At 44.6% G+C, this 20,744-nt stretch overlaps 1 protein-coding gene across 2 annotated transcripts; it reads left to right on the top strand.

The window, feature by feature from the left end:
• The first annotated feature begins 325 nt into the window (after positions 1-325).
• On the top strand, positions 326-16,763 carry LOC142767271 (uncharacterized). 2 transcript variants are annotated; one of them, XM_075868604.1, is made up of 4 exons: positions 326-474; positions 4,284-5,233; positions 10,807-11,740; positions 16,247-16,763. In XM_075868604.1, exons 2-4 carry the CDS (start codon positions 4,323-4,325, stop codon positions 16,607-16,609), a joined length of 2,208 nt encoding a protein of 735 aa, XP_075724719.1. In that variant the 5' UTR covers positions 326-474; positions 4,284-4,322; the 3' UTR covers positions 16,610-16,763. The 2 variants fall into 2 exon arrangements, with proteins under 2 accessions (XP_075724719.1, XP_075724718.1); XM_075868603.1 differs by having other exon boundaries at positions 465-500.
• Positions 16,764-20,744: the final 3,981 nt, after the last annotated feature.

The following is a 20,744-nucleotide window of genomic DNA, read 5'->3' as shown; positions in this document are numbered from 1 at the left end:
TTGAACTCGTGTGAGAAAATGGAGGAAGGAAGGAGGAAAGACAGTTAGGTTAGTCAGTTCTCAGACCGGCTGGGTACCTTGTGATAAAATGGGCGTCTTTTTAACTACCGGGCTAAAGCTTATTCTCTGACGCCTAACTCTGTTAATTTTCATGTTTAGTTCATTTTAAATGAGTTTATTATTGTATACACTTTTAATATTTTGGAGAGTGGTGGCAGTGACAGACAGACAGCAAAATTTTAAGCTCCTCCGTTTTGCAGCTATCGTCGACCAAGCCTTCTGCGACACTGGGCCTATTATCCAGTGAAACAACGAGCTTCTGGCCCACGCCCTCTATTTTCCAGCCGAGCTTTATCAATGCCCTACAATCTTGTGTGACATCGGCACCATCAGCGACACCAGAGGGACCGAGTAAACTTGGAGGCGTGTCAGGCCATTTTGGCAGTGGCTGCAGCGACAGACGGACAGCAAATTGTAAGCTCCGCTTCTCTGTTTTACAGGTTGGTGTGTTTTACCTGATATTTGTTTTATGAACCTGCCGCTGCTGCGAAACCTTCTGCGTTTCAACGTGTTGTTGTTCTCTCCTTTAGTCCGTGTGACGTACCACGCCTCGCTTCTATTTTCCATAATAAACTGCTACCAATTAGCCCAAATGGCTGTTTTGCTATAAAAGACCTTCTAGAGTTGCGAATATTCTTCTAGAGTGCGAAAATCTCAATCGCCTGTTTGAATGTCGCGGTGTTGTGTGTGCCGATCAGCTGTACCTGATAATGGCTTGTACTATCGTGAGCAATACAAAGCTCGAACACGTGAACGCGTATAGAGTTGCCTCGAACCCTACATCGGCTGATTTGCAGCGCCCACTGGGGGAAAGAAAGTGGAAAGGGCGGCGTGTGTCTGTTGACACTCCCTCCTCGATATCGTTGTTGCGAAACGCAGCTTATAGCGTGTGTCGGTCATATGAATTCACATCAGCGCGCACAACCACAACCAGTTGACCAAGCAGGCTATGAAGCTACAAAAACATCGGCTGTGACGTAGCCGGCCGCGATGCACAGGCCGTGCTTTTATTACATCTAGATAGATGTTCACTGAACATTTTGATAGGCATCCTTGTTTTCGGTGAATTTTTCATTTTCGTGTTATCATTGCTAGCGGTCAAAGGCACGCGATAAACTGCCGTTTCACAGCAGCGATCACGCGGGTACGGTGATGTGAGAGTGCAAACAGTCAGCGGATGAGCACCCTGCTTTCCCTTCCAGTTTTGGCAGTGCTATTCTCGTATCACGTTATCTGTATTTTGAGGCTTTTGGCCACGCACTCACGCGTTCGAACTCATATTTCTCACGATAGTACACGTCTTGTTCCGAGTGTAAATTCAAGTTTCATTTTGGCACTTGCTCCGGTATAGCAGAAGCTTTCGCTGGAATGCGAGATAGCTCTAAGAAATCATGGAAATGTGAATCATGTCGGGGTGTGGAGCAGGGGACGGTTGCTGAATCCACCCGTCCAACGACACCCACTGAATTGTCTACTCGATCTATGTCAATTGAAGAGAAGCTTGATGCCGTTTTGGTCTTGCCAGACTGGTGCAGCTGCAATCATCCGTTCATCATATTTCTGATAAATTCGATGAATTTCAAATGAGACCGCAGGTACAAGTAAAAGCTACCTCACAGCTATCGAATAGAGTCGATAAAATTGAACGCACTGATTCTAGCAATGAATTGGCTCAGATCAAACTCGATCTTGACAACCTCGAATGCCTTAGTCACAGATTGAATATTGAAGTACACGGTGTTCCCGAAAGTGAGAAGACCTGATGATGAAGGTAAATTAACTAGCTGCTCAAATTAAGCTCCCACTCCTCAACAAGAGTAATGTACGTCGTAAAGTACGGCGTACCCCAAGGTTTCATTTTAGGACCTGTTCTCTTTTTGTTATATATAAATGATATTGTACAGGTACAGGGCTATTCTAACATTATACTACATGCCGATGACACTAACGTATTCTTCTCAGGAAGGGAGTTGCACAACATTTTTGAACAGGCCCATACCTGGCTACAAAGATTAGATCTGTGGCTTAATGCAAATAAACTTCAATTAAACGTAAGTAAAGCAAAATACTTGATCTTTAAATCAAAAGGAACGAACGCGGCTTGTCATCCTCAGCTGCAGTTTCAAAAAGTAAATATTCAACAGTCAAGCATGGCGAAATTCCTAGAAGTTATACATCATGAGAACATGTCCTGTGTCACCACATATAGACTCTCTCAAACTTAGTATTGCCCGTGCTGTAAAGGTGCATTAAACAGGCTGCGATATTTACAACCAACAAGCGTGAAGCACCATATCTATAACGCACTTATACATTCCCGTTTAATCTATTGTCTTCTAGTTTGGTCGACTACAACACAGTATAATCTAGGATCACTTCAAGTGCTTCAAAACCGTGCGCTACGAGCAATAGAAAACTTGGGACGTATGATAAGTGCCCAAACATACTATTTTAAAAATAAAATATTAAAGGTGCCCAAACTCCACGTATAAAAACTATTCCTTGAAATTATGCTGCAATTTAAGTCTGACAAACATTCCTTCTATAGTAAATACAGTGTGAAAATGACAGGCTATAATTTCAGGAATAGTTTTGTGTCTAAACCACATATAGTAGAACAAATTACGGAGAACAAAAACTTGCTGTACAAACTCCTGATCTCTTCAATGGCTATAGCTTTACCATAGATCTCCTCAAGTCCAGAATTAGGAAGCAAGCCTATCGAAAAACAATAAAAGATTTATTGTTCTCAGATGACAAAAGTTAATCGAGGAATAACTTGGTTCTGTATCAATGTTACGTATTGTTTTGATTTTCTTTCTTTTTCTCTTCCCACGTGTGGATTGTGAGCCCTACAAGTTGTTGTTAGTGTTTTTTTTTTTGGATTAGTATAATGCAATTTTTTTTCTGCTCGAGAGTTGTGCGTGCATATTTTTGTGTTAAAAGTATGGTTATGTTCTTTTCTTTTTTATTGTTATATGCCTGTGCAATATTGATCTGAGGTGTAGTATTAGATTTTCATGTACCCTTTTATATTTGTGAATGTCTTTTTCTGCTGCGGCTGCTGTATGGGTGGCACGGCCCAGTCAGGCAATGTTTGCATTTAGCCGTGTCTCTTTGGACTGGAGGAGCGCTCAGCTCAAAACACCCAGTCACACAACGAGTGCTGCAGCCTTTAGATTTCGGGAACAATCAGCCGCTTTCATAGCGAATAATTATTTCTTGTTTGTTGAACTCTTATTAAATATTGGCGTTCTTTAGCAAATAGTCTAGAGCTTAAATGATTTCACGTTTGACTCACTGTTAATTCATCGTACTTAATCTAACTTTAATACGTTTTTAAAAAAAAGTTTAACATATACTTCTAATCTTACTTCACGTGTAGTGCCATAGAAGACATCAATCAAGTCCTCTGCGAGTGCACGAGATACGCACCAAAGAGACGGTGTTCGAAGACAGCCTTAAAGCTACAACGGAATTCAAACTTGGAGTTCACAGATAATCTAGGCTCATGGCACAGCAGCTTCAGTGCGTTCGTTACACGGCACGAAAGCTCTATTGACATTCTTGCGGGCCACAAGCCTGTTCTAAACATTGTAAACAGTGCAGTGCACGTGTGTGACTATATGTGTTATGTGTTTATCACTGTATATAACATAGTCATCACCCAGAACCTCGAGTTGCATGTTAGGCGAAAAGCCCGGCAAACATCTCCAGCTCTCCATAAAAGTAATTCTTTCTCTCCCTCTCACGTTTTCTTCGTGTTAAATTCATAAGCGATTCAAACAGGTTGTTAAGTAGCGTGGATAACGTTGAAATACTACTCCAATGAACTGGTTTTTTGCTCGACATCGTCAAAATAAAAAAAAAGCACTGTGCTAAGTCTACAAGGCGAAGTGCGGCAATAACGAACCAAGGGGAAAAAAAAAACGCCGGTGTCCTGCTCAACGAGCAGTGTTGTGCTGTGACAGCCGAGGGGGACTGTGTGGAGTTCGGCGAAAGGGGAAGAGCGACAGCTAATTTGCTCCACCCCCTCCTCCCCACTAGGGTGCGCGCCTTGTTGGTCTCCGCTCACACTAGTCGCAGCAGGTCCACGATCGGAGGCTATTGTTTGTTTCCCCTGACGTTCGGGAAAAAAATCGATGCACGTCGTCGTCAAAGGAAAAAAACTCGTTTCCAGGCTCGCGGCTGACTTGGTTCGTATACTTTTTTCTACCTTCCAGAACACCATACGCTTTTTCGGGTGCATACATCACGCTGACATGGAGGAGCGCGGTGGTCCACTGAAAAGTATGGAGAACCCCACGCCTTGTCCAGCTTCAACGAAGCCAAAGAAAGAGGAGGATCCGTACAGAATCCCCGTGCACCTGAATATCGCCTGTACCAAGTGCGATGGCGCGTGTTGCCAGCTCCTGCAGCATCGGCGATCACTCAACGAAGTGCTGCGGGACATCGGACTCGAGATATGCGAAGACACAACGTGCGACGACGGAATCCGCATCGCCGTTGTCGAAGACAATGGACGCGGCTACGCGTTCAACAGCCTACACGCCAGCCACATTACCGCGCTCAACATCGTCCAGTTCCTGCTCACGGAGCACGGGTGCATCACCGCCGTTGAAGTGAACCGCATCATGAGGCACCACGAATCGTTACTCAAGGCGCTCCGGCTGAACGGGACGGTGGAAAGTGTGCTCATCTCCGGAATGGACGCCAAGCGCACCCCAGAGGACGTGGCAGCCTTCAAGGTGGTCAAGAGCATATCTCAATTGAAAAGGTTGACTTTGGACACTTCCCGGTGTCTTCCCCTATGCGCGAACATGCGACTCTACGGCCAGCTACTCAGGGGAGCCACGAGACAGCTGAGGTCCCTGGACGTGGCCGCGGCGGAGATGAGCCCCAAACAGGCCAAGCGGCTTATCGGCGCACTGAGGCGGAGTAAAACGGTGGAACATCTTGTCGTCGGGGAAAACGTGTTCACCATCGGCAAACAAGGCTCGGGCAGAACCTTTGCAGAATACCTGGTCAACACGGATACTCTCCGCACACTGAGGCTCACTTCGAAGCCCGATTTCACCAACGAAAATGCCATCAGGACGCTCGTTGTCGCTCTCTGCCAGGCGAGAACGCTGCTGGAAGTGAAGGTCGACCTGGACCTCAAGATGGTAGGATTGTGAGTAACTTTATCAGATGTCTTTTGTTCGTGCAGCCATAATGTAGACTGCTTTACCTTTGCCGGTAATACCTTTAACAGTGGCGTATTAACTTGCTCGCAAGCAAATATTTCTTCGTGTGGGCTGATGGGGAGCATAACCTTTCAAAATTTCCTTTCAAAACATTTAAAAACTCCCCGCATCCTTCGATAACATTCCCACTCACATATTCGCAGGAGCAAGTTCATTTTCTGGATGTCATTGTATCACTCAAAGGCACCATCTCTACTTCCTTATGTAACAATACAAGTGCCCACCAACAGTACGTGCATTTCCTCAGCAGCCACACCCATCACTTCAAAACAGGGGCTCCCTACTTACAAGCCAACAGATACAGAAGAATTCGCTCTGAAATTACACAATTTGACACCCACGCACAGGAATTCGGAGCAGCCTTTTTGCGTCAAAAGTACTCAGAATGAGTCATTGATAATTCTATTGAGCACACTGGCTCTTTGGACCGCGAAGTAACAAAAAGAGACAGATAGATACAACATCCCGGGGTAAATTTAATCCTGACATACTCCACCCCCCCCCCCCCCCCCCCCTCGGGTAAACTCCATAGTAAGCCGCCACTTCAACATACTTCATACAACAGAGTAGTCAACTCTCTACCATTTTTCAGACTCCGTCCAAGGTGGTTAGTGAAGAAATAAAAACCTGAGGGACTCACTGGTCAGGGCGAAAACACACCAATCTGACCACTATCAAGGCTGTAGACCATGTGGGAAACCTCGTATAAGGCCGAAGCCTCCCGCTCAGACTTTGTGTATGAAATTAAAGACGACCTTTACTGTGACTCGGCCAATGTGGTATACGAAATTCGCCGTGCGGTGTGCAGACAGGAATATATTGGACAGTCGGAAACCGCGTTCCGTTTACGCTTCAACGACCACAGGGCACACGTGAAAGGCCTCCCCGATTTTCCGTCCTCAAAACAAACCGACCTGGCCGATCAGTCTTTTGAGTGCATGAGTGTCATACTCCTGCAATACGGCTTTCAGAACACAATGGAGAGCGAACCGCGCGAATCACACTTATTAAACAGATTCAAATGATTCTCCAACGAAATTAACAAGAGCGCTGGATGAATAACGTGCCTTCGCAACCTCTCGTAAAAGGCAAAGTGAATTTGTTAATTTACTTATTTATATATACGTGCATTCATAGACACAAGATCCATCCAGCACTTGAAAATAAACGTAATCGATGCTACGCGCGTAAGTCAGCGCATGTTATCAGTACTACATACATATATTTTTCTTTTTATGCTTTTGTTTATGCTTTTGTTCGTTTATCTCTTAAAGATTCCCTATTTGTTTTGAGTATCACCATGACCCACTCTTTTTCAAGGCTGGAGCGGGTCGTATGCTTGTATCTTCTCAGTGTATACACATGGACTGCGCTCCACGGCAAAACGAGAGAGAGAGAGAGGGGGTCATTATCGGCCTCGCGATTACTTTGAAAACACCGCTGCTACGTAGTCCCCGCAGTCACCCCTGAGGAAGGAACCAAGTCGGTTCCGAAAGGACGTGTTTCTTCAAAACTTTTGGTTGGAGCCTAAATCACCTCCAATCTTCTAGTGTGTTTACGGTCGGCGCTGCGGGCCAACCACCTGAACTTGATTCAAACCATGTGCGTGGTGCGAAGAAGCGCAAATTCTTTTTCCCTTTTTTGACAATGCACTGAAAACCCAATCGCTTCCGGCGGCTCCCCGTCTTTCGGTCTTTTTTTTTTTTTTTTTTTTTTGTGCTCCCTGACGGAACCTTCCAGCAAAGCAACAGTCCCTGCCACTTTTCTCGTTAGTTCTTTCTCTGAGATTTGTGTGTGTGTGTGTGTGTGTGTGTGTGTGTGTGTGTGTTGTGTGTGTTGTGTGTGTTGTGTGTGTTGTGTGACCCCCAAACTGGTTCAGCGGCCCTCTGCTACGAGGTGTTTCATTTCACTTATGTCTTCCGAAGGCTGGACCGCCACCCGAAACCAATAAAATAGCCAGAATTCAAACCTACTTGTGCCACTGACTGTTGCAGACTTTTGCAAGACTGTTGCAAGACTGTTGCAAGCCTGTTGCAGACTGTTTTGTTGCAAGACTGTTGCAGGCTTTTCGAGATAGGGTTCAGCAATATGGTGAAGTTCAAATCTGAGGTGAAGCAGGTGTTTCTGCTGATGACTTTTTTAGACTATTAGAGTTATATTTGACTTCTACAGTTGCGAATTATGATGATAAATTTTATTTTCAAAGAAAGGGCATATGTATTGGTTTGGCTGTGGCTCCAGTTTTGTACGATTTTTTTCTTGTCGGTCGTTGGTTGCCGTATTCAGGCTAAATTGCAAGTACCGCAAATCGTCAAGATCTTTCGGTGTGTTGATGATTTTCTAGTAATTTGGATGATGTTGAGGACCTTGACATGGTCATCCATGACGTTTTGCATGTGTTTTAGAATGAAAGTGAAGGCCTGGAATTTACGCATGAAAATCCTGATGAGCGAACGTTGCAATTTCTTGACATTTGCTTGCTTCTTGGCGATAACCACATCTATTGGAAGTGTAATCCTAGATTGATCGATTTGATTGATATGTGGGGTTTAACGTCCCAAAACCACTGATGATTATGAGACACCGTAGTGGAGGGCTCGGGAAATTTCGACCACCTGGGGTTCTTTAACGTGCACCCAGTCTGAGTACACGGGCCTACAACATTTCCGCCATCGGAAATGCAGCCGCCGCAGCCGGGATTCGAACCCGCGACCTGCGGGTGAGCAGCCGAGTACCTTAGCCACTAGACCACCGCGGCGGGGCAAAAAAAATCCTAGATCGAAGAAACCCTTGTTACGTCATGACAGCCCTCATTCGAAGCTTGTCAAGCGAAGCATCTCAGTGAACTGTCTGCATTCAGCCCTGAATAAGTCGTGTGTACATGACATTTCATCTAGCTTTAATGTACAGGTCACCAGATTGCAGCAGGTGGGTCACCCTCCTGAATTAATTTCTGCGGTGTGCAAAACCCTAGTATGGAACATGAAACGCGATCAAACAGAAGAAAAAGTTGGTAGAAAAAAAGACGAAGCATGTGCAAGTCATCCCATACGTTCACAAATTTTTGCACAACTTGAATTGCATGAAAGCATTACGTGCAAGTTGTACTGTCCGTACCCTATAAGCTCTCGAGGTTATGTGGCATGGCCAATAGAGGTAGACGCCCAGGGTGCTCAACCAAACACAGGAACAGGTTCACAGAGTGCATTTCCAATGTAGCTTATAGAAGTGTGCAGCTTGGGCTAGTTGGTATGACATGACGATAGTTATAGCGCGAGAGCAGAACGACGACACAGACATCTTTCTCGTCTCTGTGTCGTCGTTCTCTTCTCGCGCTATAACTAGCGTAGTTTATAGGTTTATTTTAAGTTGTAGACTTGAGTACATTGGACAAACTGGCAGGTGCTCTAATGAAAAAGCGAAGGAACATGACTGTAATGTACGTATTACTAGTGCTTTTCTGACTGACAATTGCAGGCTTTGCGGCTGCTCTCCTGACTTTCGCAGTACTTAGTGTTTTTTTTTGTTTTTTTATTGGGGAGGGATGAGATTGAGCGCGAGATTGTTGAAGCAGCTTGTTTCATTCATGAAGCAGGTGACAAGCGCGTGAGCAGGCCTTCTATATCTTTGTCTGACGGAAAAATGAGAGATCTTAGAGATTTTTTTTTTATTTTTCTTGTCATTCGTGCTCTTGTTTTGTCACGGCCTGGTGCTTTTCACTCATCACGCATGCGCGAGTTCCTTTGAAGATTTTAGCATTTTCAGTTTTTTTTTTCAATCGCTCGTTAAAACCAGCTTTGATTTCATGCTTTTACGCTCCTTTCAATCGCATTTTCAGGCACATATATATGCACAGGTGACGGCAATAAAATTTTCAGTTGTTAGTCAAAGCTGTTTGTCTCTACTGTCTTTCTTTTACCCGTGTTTTTGCGCTGTCCTTCCTAAGTGAGCTCATATTCGTTCATTGCTTCATTGTTGAAGGTACTGTTTAGGTACTTTCGCTCTTCGTCACGCAGAATACTGTTAACTTTTTCTTTGGTCTTTGACACGTTTTAGCGTGTCTTTACTCTTATTTTTCAAAAAAAGTGCTCGAATAGTTCATTTTCACGTTTTATTTCCTTGGTGCAAGATTTAGTAACCCAAGGTTTCTTAGCTCTGCGCGCAGGGCTCTTTGTACGGAAAACATTGCTTATAAATTTTTGTTGATTTTTCGTGGAAGCAGTTGTAGGCAAGGTCAGGTTCCTGCTTACAAATAACGTCTGACAAATCGGTCAACGATATCTGTCTGCGAAATGCAGCCACTGTGTGCCCATTGGTATGTTCAACTAGTGATTGTTTTTGTTGCGACTGTGAATGACACGCTGTTTCGTTTATAACCATAAATATAGAAAGGTGGTCACTAATGGGTGCATTCAGTACGCCAGATAAAAAGTTTGTAGCTTCTATGTTAGTAATGAACACGTCGAGTAATGTAGCCTTATTTTGTTCAATACGAGTCGGAGTGGCGATAACGTTAGCGAAGCCATTCGATTCAATTTATGGCACAGCTCAAACTGCGACTGTCATGATTTAGCAAGGTCGATATTTAAATCGCCTGCAAGGACTAGCTTACAACCAGTTCCACCAGCCCAACCCAAATATGAATCAAGGAATTCTAGGAAATTTGTCTTATTGCCACTGGGAGGGCGATACAAAACACCAATAACGGAATGATCATTTTGTACAATCAGAACTTCATAACCATCATTTATGCGGGAAAATTTTTGAATCAACGAAATCTTTATGGAATTCTTAGTCATCAACAAAAACACCCCCCCCCTCATTTTCGTTGCGCGGTTCAAAAAATGAGTTGCATAGCCTGGTACCATCAAAACTTCCGTTTCATTTCGGTACCATGTCTCAGTTATCATTAGATACTCAGGTTCAGAACAAAGAGTTGTCAAGAGAGCGCGTATTTAATCTTCCTTGTTACGTGCCACTTGTGCATTAAAATGAATGATCTTTGTGCTATTTGTATACACCGACAATAATGCGCCTAATTTATCAAGTGACACATAATCACCCAATGCCATGTTAGTTTGATAACCACCGTTCGGTTGATGACTGGTGACTATTCCGTAATAACAGACAGGTCCTGAATGTTGGCAATAGTGTGGACTCTGCTATCCTCAGAAAAATCAGAGCATGGGAGAAATATCTGCCACTTCGCTCGTACTACGCAGATTAAAAAAAAAATGGCTGCTGTTGATTACAGAGACAACCAATTCCGTTAATGAAGCCATTCGATCGTTAATTCGTAAAATGTTGTAAGGCACTTTCAAATTTTCAACCTTTCCGACAGTAGTCCCGCAAATCGCATTAATGTTGGAAAGCTTGTACCAAAACTACAGTCCTATGAAAATGATCAGTGATAAAAGCATCGCCCTTTAGAATGACTCTGAAAGTGTCCAGAGCACAATGAAATGGCGGACGAGTAAGCAGATTCCACTTTATGTCGCAGTGCGGCGCGGGTGTCCCTGTTTGCCCAAGTGGTGGCCGAGAACACCGTACTTCGTCGGCTGCGGCTCCCGTCGGTAAGGTGTTCCTGCGCGCACTCCTGGTTGAATCGGGTGGCCCTGGACCCACCGGATCCCGACTCCGCCGACAAGATGGTGCCGTGGCTCGGAGCCGTGCGCAAGAACACCACGCTTCGCGAGCTCGAGATAGACTTGGGAGGCTTCGGGGAGCCGGAGTGCCGGGACTTCTTCGAAGCGGTCGCCGACAACAGCGCCCTCCACTCGGTCGTCGTGCGGCGCCTGCCCACCGATTGCCCGATGGCCGGCATCTGCGAGACCATACGCAAACGCGGGATCGCCGACCGGGTCCTCATCAGGAACCACCACGTGAACCCCGTGGACCTCTCGGCGCTGTCCGAATGTCCGGAAGTCACCGGCCTCGTCGTCAGCGGTAGACACTTTGCCGGCAACACGGACCAGTTGTGCGCTGCGTTTAAAACGCTCGCTCAGTGCTCTCACGTGACGTCACTTAGCGTGCACTGCTGGGGTTTCGCGAAGGGCATGTACGATTCGCTCATCGCCTGCCTCCGCGCAACGAAGACACTCGAGCAGATCGAGGTCCGCATGGTCGACATCGTGGACGAGCTAACGGACGAGGAGCAAGTGGACCTCGACACACAGCTCATCGAAGCCGCCGCCTCCATACCCAGCCTGGTCGATGCGAACTTCAAGGGAATCCTCAAGTACAGCCAGAACTGCGCGCCCTTCGCCGGTGCTGTGGCCGCCAAACGCGGACGGCTGACGCGCCTGCAGATCACACTGGCTTACCAGTCGAACCCGGCGTTCGCCAAACTCTACACACCGCAAGAGTTGGCACACTCATCGATCATAAAGTGCAAAGAAGGCACCAACTACAAGAGCGAACTAGCAGCTGTACAGGTAAGTGTGTGTTTAACTCCTTCGTTACCACGCGAAAATGACTATTTTTTATATGGTATAACTGTCAGTTAAAGCGCACGAATAAACAGAAAGGAAGAGAGGACAAGCGCTATTTTTATATGTCTCGGGAAGGTAGTCTTTGCCAGTTTGAAAAGTATTTCAGCACGGTTTGCACCATACCAAATTTCGGAGAAAAATATATGCTGTAGGGCAACAAAAATATATTGAAAGGAATAAAACTGAAAAGTGTGTAATTTTCGGTAACCAGCTGGTAAACAGTGACGTGAAAAACACTATATATGCAAAAATATTCAAAACAGAAAATTCAAAATATATATTTTGAAGATAAATCACCCAGAAACATCATAAAAATTTTTACATGCAGAAAATGTTTCTATTCACATAGACGAATAAAATCGGAACGCAGGTGCTGCATCATTGCTCGTGCCATGCGGTGAAGCAGTGCTTGGTTCTTCGTCTGACACAAGTGAACTGGTACACTTTTCTCAGTGCCCCGCCGCGGTGGTCTAGTGGCTAAGGTACTCGGCTGCTGACCCGCAGGTCGCGGGTTCAAATCCCGGCTGCGGCGGCTGCATTTCCGATGGAGGCGGAAATGTTGTAGGCCCGTGTGCTCAGATTTGGGTGCACGTTGAAGAACCCCAGGTGGTGGACATTTCCGGAGCCCTCCACTACGGCGTCTCTCATAATCATATGGTGGTTTTGGGACGTTAAAACTCACAAATCAATCAACACTTTTCTCAGTATTTTTTTTTTGCGATAGGAGACAGCAGCTATTACAATATAAATGGATGCTTATGTGAATGATCTCTCTGTAAATCAAATGTCCAATGAACTTCGCTATTTCGTCTAGCGTCACCTCTTTCTATGAGCCACCTCACTCTGCATAAGTTGGTGATTCAATTTGTGCATCCAGGCATATTTCTTTGCATTTGTGTACATAAAAACAATATCGCCTGCAGTTATAATACGTTTCGCGCTGCTTCGTAGTCAGGGCCAAGATGTGCTGCGGTGGCCTTCTTGTCGTGAGAAAAAGCTCTGCAGTCGGCGAGAGCACACCACGCCGCAATGACGTGTGGACCCCGCAGGTAACCAGAGTAGCTATAATATCGTGCACAAACATCAGCACCTGTACACTTGCGGCGGAGGAGACAACTTGAAGGTAAACAAACCGAATTCATGAACGGCTGCGGATGTTTCAGACTGACGCAAAACATCGTCGCCATCAAACTTGAAGCTGAGGTGATGACTTCCTCGGACTCTAAGCTTGTCTTTCATTCAATTCAGGTGCGGTTGCAAGACAATTTTGCAGCGCAGGTGCGCACCTATTCACGCGTGACGACGACGCCATAGGAGCGACTATGGACACCAGTTGCGGCCCTATGTCTGATATAACAACACAAGCGAAACCAAAGCAGCTGGAAACCGGCTGACAAGGCCAACTCAACATTTTAGACACACGGTGGACCTTCGGAAATATTTTTAGTAGAATGAATTTTCCCTGAATTCTAGGAACAGATCTCAATTGAATAGCTGGCATAAATTTATGGCAATTATTACTGCTCAACATTGTCAGGTTGCGAAACTGACACATTAATTTGATATAGGACTTGCAAAGGTTTTCCTTTATTACAGTACTTTCATGTTATTGTAGCATAATCACGACGGGCACAGACTTCTGTCAAGTTTGCCTGCCAAGTGCATTTTCCGATAACACATACACATTGGTTCATGCAAAGGTCTGTTAAAAATCACTGCGTTGCCTAAACGGGCAAATTCAAATTGATTCTGAAAGTGGAGTGACTTGACTAACTATACTAGAAAGTACTGGGTGCGTGAGACACGTATTCAACATGCCGATATTGACGATACAAAACGTCGACCACCGGTGATAGATACTATCCTGAGTGCACTAGTAGCGATGACGTCTATGATCAGAGTGTTCTTATCATGGCGCCGAAGCCATGGAACACACTCACTCTTTATGTCTGATCTTTGTCGCACCGCTTCGAATAATTTCGTGAAATTACAAGACACAAACCACCTATAAAAGGACAGCGAAATAAAATAGCATGATTCAACGTGTGCTCGTGAGTTTTAGTCATCTGGTTGCCATTGTGGTGTTTTACATTACACGTATGTTACACGCAAACACGACCACAAGCTATCAAAGAGGAGTATTGTATGGACAGATATCATCGCTAAGAGGTAACACGCAGGTATTCTTACTAGTGGATTTTAGTTCGTCCGTAGACTTGTTTACGGCTACATACAAAAATGTTATAATTAGGGCAGCATTAAAGTTCAATCAACCAAAGGACCAAACAGAATTTCGTACAGGCTACTCCACAATAAACCATATTCATACTTTCAATCAGGTGATAGAGAAATACGCGGAATACAACCGACCCCTACAGAGCCTTCATGGATTACGAGAAGACGCTTGACTCGGTCGGCGCAAACAACGTGCGAAATCATTGAAGCGGCGAAGGTCGCAAGTCTGGCAGACAAGTGCATTAGTGCACTTTCAATAGATCTGCCTAGAAACGATTTTAATAAGCCCGGCTAACAGAATCGCTCGACAGAAATGAGACTCTGGAAGTACCTCATGATGTCGTAGAAAGGAAAAAAAATTATGTATGGGCATGTTTGACTCGTATCGTGACTTTCATGCACGTATGCATCAGTGTTTTTTTTTTTTCATGCAACCTTCCTGTGTACGTTGCTATCTGTCGTATATTTACTATGCAGGGTGTTTCAAGAGACGTGTCGAATATTGCTTAAAAATTGGAGAAAGGATGTATCTGCATGCTACTTGCGGTGTTGTCTTCCTGTGGCAGAAGACATCTTCAGATAGGTACAAACTATAATTACGACAATAGTTATAGAAATTAACACAATTAAATTTTGTTAACAAGTGGTTATAGCCAGTCAAGTCAAATGGGAGAATGCAAGCCTTTCCTACGAATAGCCACTGTGAAATTTCGGAAAAGTGGTCACTGGTGATCACCGCGGAGCGATGCAATCTGGCCAAATTTAGCTGGCGAAACTGAAACCGACGCACCAGACAGTGCATCTACCATTCACTTCGACAACACTCTCAATGAGGACACTTTTTCTCTCGCAGTGGGGCAGAATAATAAGCGAACGTCGATAAGCGGCCTCGAAACGAAGCGTCTAAATTGACTGTTGATAACGGCGAGGGAAAGAGAGAGAGAGAGAGATAAATATAGAAGAAAGGCTGGGAGGTTAACCAAGCTTGGCTCGGTTGGCTACCCTACACTTGGGGTGGGGAAAAGGAGAACAATAGAACGGCGAGGGAAACAGTGTGGTCACTTAGCGCACTGTCGAAGTGAATGTTATGTGCGCTGTTTGGTGCGTCGGTTTCGGTTTCTCCACCTAAATTATGATCATTGCATCGCTCCGCCGTGATTACCAGTGGCCGCATTTCCGAAATTTCAAAGTGGCTATGTACTATTCGTAGGAAGGACTCGAGTTCACCCATTTGACTAGACCGGCTAACACCACTGGTTAAAAAGACAATTGTGCTAAGTTCTATATTTACCGCTGCAATTAATGTTTGTACGCATCTAAAGATGCCTTCTGCCACAGGGAAGGCAGCACCGCAAGTAGCATGCAGATACCTTTTTTCTGCAATTTTTAAGGAATATTGGACACATTTCTTGAAACACCCTGTATGCACCACTGTGGAAAACAAACCACTTGTTGGAAGGCGGCACTCGGTCCACGTCTCTTTTCGCCCTTGTCATTTTGTCTGCTAAAAAGTGAGACACGGATCAAGATGCCCGAGCATAAACTCTTCCAGGCGAGAACAGGGAGGTAATTCAACTTTTGGCATGGCAGCGTAGATCGATGTCCAGATTTTAGAAACTCTACAGATCGTTATCGATATGTTCGAATCCTCTCACCCCAAATACCCTTCGGAAATCACCCATACATGCGACATGCGAAAGACCTGAAGGAAATAAGAGTAAATTTGAGGGTTCGTTTATCTTTGTTAGACGCAATACTGATGACAACTGACGGACAATTATGTTAATGAAAGTATGGGGGCGTCATTAATTGTAATGTAAATCTCAAGAATAGTGGACGAAAAGATAATTCTACGCCGGCATGGAGCAATCCTGCAAATTTCGAATACCGCTCTTGACACACTGAGCTAAGGCGGCGGTCATCCCCCGTTAACTTTACATGTGGCATATGTGTGCCGTTATATGTGGGAAAGATCTAGCCTCTTACCTGTTGTTCTGTACTTCCAAATCGTGACAACTATAGCGGACATTTCACACGTGGTGTGGTGTGCATGGAGGAAGTCGCGGAAACAAGGTAGTGAGGCATAATAAACCTGGCACACTTTCGTGATAGAGAACGTCGTGCGATATTATCGTTCGTTTGTATTTCCCCTCGTGTCTGGTTGGCACTTTTGCGCACCTTGACTTTTCTTTTTTTGTCGGCTGTCCCTTCCAGGAGGTCACGGCACGCAACAGCAACAACGTCTCGGCAGCGGCTCGCTACGTGCTGGACCAGCCCGACAGCGACGACGGAGCGAGAGTCATCGAAGACCTGCACGATCATCCGTGGCTGGTGCGCAGGGTGCGCCGCCAGGCGGAGGTCGACGTCGGCGAAGCGAAACTGAAGATCGCGCGCGCCTTGAAGCGTGTGCGAAGCTGCAGCATCGACGAGTACATGAGGCTGGCCGGCGTTGTCAAAAGACGCGTAGAGAGCGGTCAGGGCGAGGGTCGCGTGGACGTCCACATTGCAGACATCAACCTGTACTGTTGGCTGCATATCCGATCCTACCTCAAGGTTTCCGACGTAGTGAGAGCTTAACTAGGGATGCTGATCAAAGACCGATACATTTGGGGGCCTATACGGACAGGCCACAGCCGTAAGTCACGTAATATACTGGTGTAGCTTGCCGGTAGATTGCCATATGTCCAGTGTGTCCTCAGTCGTCTGAATAAAAGCGGATTCTAAAAGTTGCCTCGATGTCCTATTCTCGTCCTTGCCCAGTTCAGCGGTGTTATCCCAATCGATCAAATGACCATGATTGTCAATGCCCGGCCAGTGCGTTCGACGCTTTCTTGCTGTTGTCCATGTGCCTTTGATGTTCCTTTAAATGCCTCCTGATGAAGTTGCCAGCTTTGCAGATATATCTGCAGCTACAGTCATATATTGTGGACGGCCAGCGCAAACGGAACACGGACGAGAAGAAACGACGACCCAGGCACTGTCTAACAAATGAATGTTTATTAAAAAAAAAGAAACATCCTAGATATAAATAAGTAAAAAAGAGCCCCACCCCCCTCCCTCTGGCCATAGATAAGCAACAGAAAAGAAAAATAAAACTCATGCATAGACTAACACAACTGTGCACCTACGTTTCAGGAAAGCCACTTCTTCCTCATAAATCAAAGCAGTAGAGGGGCGGCTTACACACGTGTGTCTCTTTTTTTTCTTATCATTTTGAACATCTACGCGCGTGACAAAATATTTGCAATGTTGGCTGGCTGTGTCGGCCTGTGCGAGGATCATATCGATTTATTCATTGAATTCAAAATGATGCTAGCATTAGATATAAGTATAGAAACATCTATTCACGTGTTAAAGTTAGGCACCGCATACACAAAACGTTCTTTCGCAGGATTGGCAGAGCTGAAAATCTCGAATACGAATGTAGATTTGTAGACAATCCGATAATAATTAACACGCGCCCATGCGCGGTCTCTAAACTACATTTCTTACAGTCTAAATTACATTTCTCCAAAAAGATGATCAGCCTTTTTTTTAGCGATAAGGCTACGGAAGGTACATAATCAAGACCATGTTTTTTTTTCTTTGAATTTTATATGCTTCCATCAGCTCGCTCTCGACAATTGTGCTTTCATCAGTTCCTTCTCGCCTTTATTTCATCGCTGCGTATAATTGAAATATAGTGAGTATCAGCACACTCTGCAGTCAAGCTGACAAGTCTTCTCCAGCTGATGTGAGGGACGTTTCATGTACTTCGAGCGTCCCGCTTGTCCTATGCACACACTAACGATGTCATCCTTTGGCAGATTCAGAGCACTTCCGGTAATACTTTCTTCTGCTCCATGCGGAACAAGTCTATTTCGTTGGCGGATTCAGAGTGCTCCCTGCATGTTACATTGGCAGATTTGCAGCAGCTTCGTCGCGAGATCCACTTCACTCAAGCAAGAAGAAAGACGCGCGCATCCCGTACCATTGTGACCCTGCCATACTCAATTAGGTGTGCACATGTGGATTTGGAAAGTCGCATACAGCTGGCTCGGCATCGCCGCGAATACTGTGCACTAGTCACTCTAGACTTAGCTAAAGCGTACGACAAAGTGGAGTATCCTATCCTAATCCAGCAGATGCAAGACTATCGCTTTCCAAAATATATAACAGCATGGATTACAAAGTTTGTGAAAGACAGAGAATTTTATTGCTTCTTGGATGGATGCTCTTCTGAAAGATATAAGCAAACACGAGGTGTACCTCAGGGCTCAGTATTATCCCCGGTGTTATTCAACATATTACTAAGTTTTATTCCAACTCATCAGGATGTCCAAATTTATGTATATGCAGATGATATTGCTTTCTTCGCAACAAACAGTGATCTGCACTCATTGTATCAGGCAATACAGAATTACATGAACATGCTAGAAGGATGGCTTGACAATATGCATGTCATTGAACGTCAAAAAAAAGTGCGCTTCTGCCATTTTCTTTTAAGGATCATGTCAACATTACCCTGATGTATCGTACCGAGCTCATTCCTCAGGTCGATTTCCTGAAATACCTAGGCACCGTATATAATAGGACGCTAAATTGGAAAAGCCATATAGACGAGGTTGGCTGTAAAGCGTCACGTGCCTTGGGGTGGTTACGCAAATTGGAAAACAGAAAAATAAGATTGCGTAGGAGTTCATTGAAAATGATATACAAGATGTATGTGCGGCTTATTATGGAATCCGGGTGCGTATTATTTTCAGGCGTCGCGGCTTACAAGATGAGACAATTAATATTATTAGAAAGAGAAGCTTTGCGCTTGTCTCTTGGACTCCCCAAATTTGTGGCAAATAATGTTTTTTATGTGGAAGCGCGCCTTCCACCTTTGTTAACTCGGTTTAGAATACTTACAGTTCAAACTTTCTTAAAAATATACAATTGGCCTCTGCGACAAGCTTCTTACGTTTTTATTCAAGAACCAACCGCATTCTTTGGAACACAATGGTCTAGACTACACTCCCCTCAGACTAGGTTCGTCCAAGTGTTGCTAGAGCCTCTCAATGTAAATATTTATCAGATTGGCATAACGAAGACGCCTAATTCAAAACTTGAAATTAAATTTGACGATATTTTCCCCTCTAATGCGAAACAACTGCCCCTTCAATATTTAAATATTCGGTTAAAAGATTACTTGACTCATCTGTCCATAAACAACATTATTGCGACGGATGCATCCGTATTGAACGAAAATGCTGGAGTAGGCATCTTCTGTACTTCTCTCGACTGGTCTTTCTCCGTTCGATTACCAGATTACACGCCTATATTGATCGCTGAACTATTTACTATAATTCTGGCGCTTCGTAAACTTCCTGCAAGCGAATCAGAAGCGGTCATACTTACCGATTCTCTCTCAGTATGCACTGCACTATCTAAAGCAAAAAATTTGCCATTATTGAGCATGATTAGCAGTTTATTACCAGCAAACCTGAAAAAACTTCACTTGCTATGGATATCTGACCACTGCGGGATTTATCCAAATGAGATGGCAGACTCGTTAGCCAAAGCATCTTTAAGCGGATCACTCTTACCTATTTTACCTGATTTCGCCTACGTAACAGCACTCAGATATAGAAATGCTTGTTTGCACAAAGAAATAGAAAAATTATCATTGCATAAAGTCAGAGACTTCGTACATCTAAGATTTTGCTGGAACAAACAGTGGTGTGAATCTCGGCAGTTAGAAATTACAATCACCAGATTACGATGCAGAATTCCGCATCTGAATTACTACCTACATAAAGCTGGACTAACAGAATCTCCGTTGTGTCTCTTTTGCAAGGAATCGGAATCAATAGATCATTTCTTTTTATCCTGACAACGATATGCTTATCAAAGGAAAAGATACCTGGTCGAACCAATTGAGAAGCTAGGTTTAAAAATAAACGTGGAACTAATTTTATCCTTCGGAGGAATTACATTAGGTTATAGCCACAGGGAGGTTTTCTCTGCTGTGTGCGAGTATACATAATGGCAACAAAAAGGTCACCTTGTTAGTCTATTCTTATTATTTACGGCTACGAGACTACCTGAATGCCTGACTTAGCACACTTGATGATCCTGCCGCCCGGTTCTTGGCCGATCCCTTTTTGTGGGCGAGTGCCAGCGAAGCTGAAGGTTCATCATCATCATTTGCTCCAGAGGGGGTGAGCGTGTTCCATTGGTAGATTCCCTTCTGTCGCCCTACACCAGAGTGGAGTGCTCCGGCGCAGAGTTCGTTGGTCCCTCCAAATCTGCCAATCGATTACACCATAATACAACACAAGGAAACGGTATGTGATACGTATGACATCTAACAAAATAATGAGCCCTTAAATTGACACTTCTTTCCTGACATTTGTGAGTCGTTCGGTTAATCTATTACATGACCAGTAGTGAACTGCTGGTCATGCGCCTTGATTTCCGGTTTTTTATTCCAAAGTTCCGGAGTCCTCCACTACGGCGTCTCTCATAATCATATGGTGGTTTGGGGGCGTCAAACCCCACATATAAATCAATCTATCGGTTCTTGATGATCTCACAAAATCGCGAAAGCATTGAATGACGCCGAAAATTTGGCAACATTTTTTTTTTCACGCTGTTAGCAATCGTGTACTACCACTAGCCTACTGTACCCCCTTTCTCGCGTACCTGAACTTCCGTCTGTTTCTTTTTTAGCTTCCACATCGTTTCA

The sequence above is a fragment of the Rhipicephalus microplus genome, chromosome 7 (assembly GCF_043290135.1).
Source record: "Rhipicephalus microplus isolate Deutch F79 chromosome 7, USDA_Rmic, whole genome shotgun sequence".
In the NCBI taxonomy this organism is placed as follows: domain Eukaryota; kingdom Metazoa; phylum Arthropoda; class Arachnida; order Ixodida; family Ixodidae; genus Rhipicephalus; species Rhipicephalus microplus.
This window is presented reverse-complemented; position numbering and strand designations above follow the sequence as displayed.

Bases quoted from the DNA above. Each gene is read 5' to 3' on its own strand.
- LOC142767271 (XM_075868604.1), top strand. From the start codon at position 4,323: ATGGAGGAGCGCGGTGGTCCACTGAAAAGTATGGAGAACCCCACGCCT. The intron at 5,234-10,806 runs GTGAGTAACTTT...TTTATGTCGCAG, and splicing joins GACCTCAAGATGGTAGGATT to TGCGGCGCGGGTGTCCCTGT. The intron at 11,741-16,246 runs GTAAGTGTGTGT...TGTCCCTTCCAG, and splicing joins GCGAACTAGCAGCTGTACAG to GAGGTCACGGCACGCAACAG.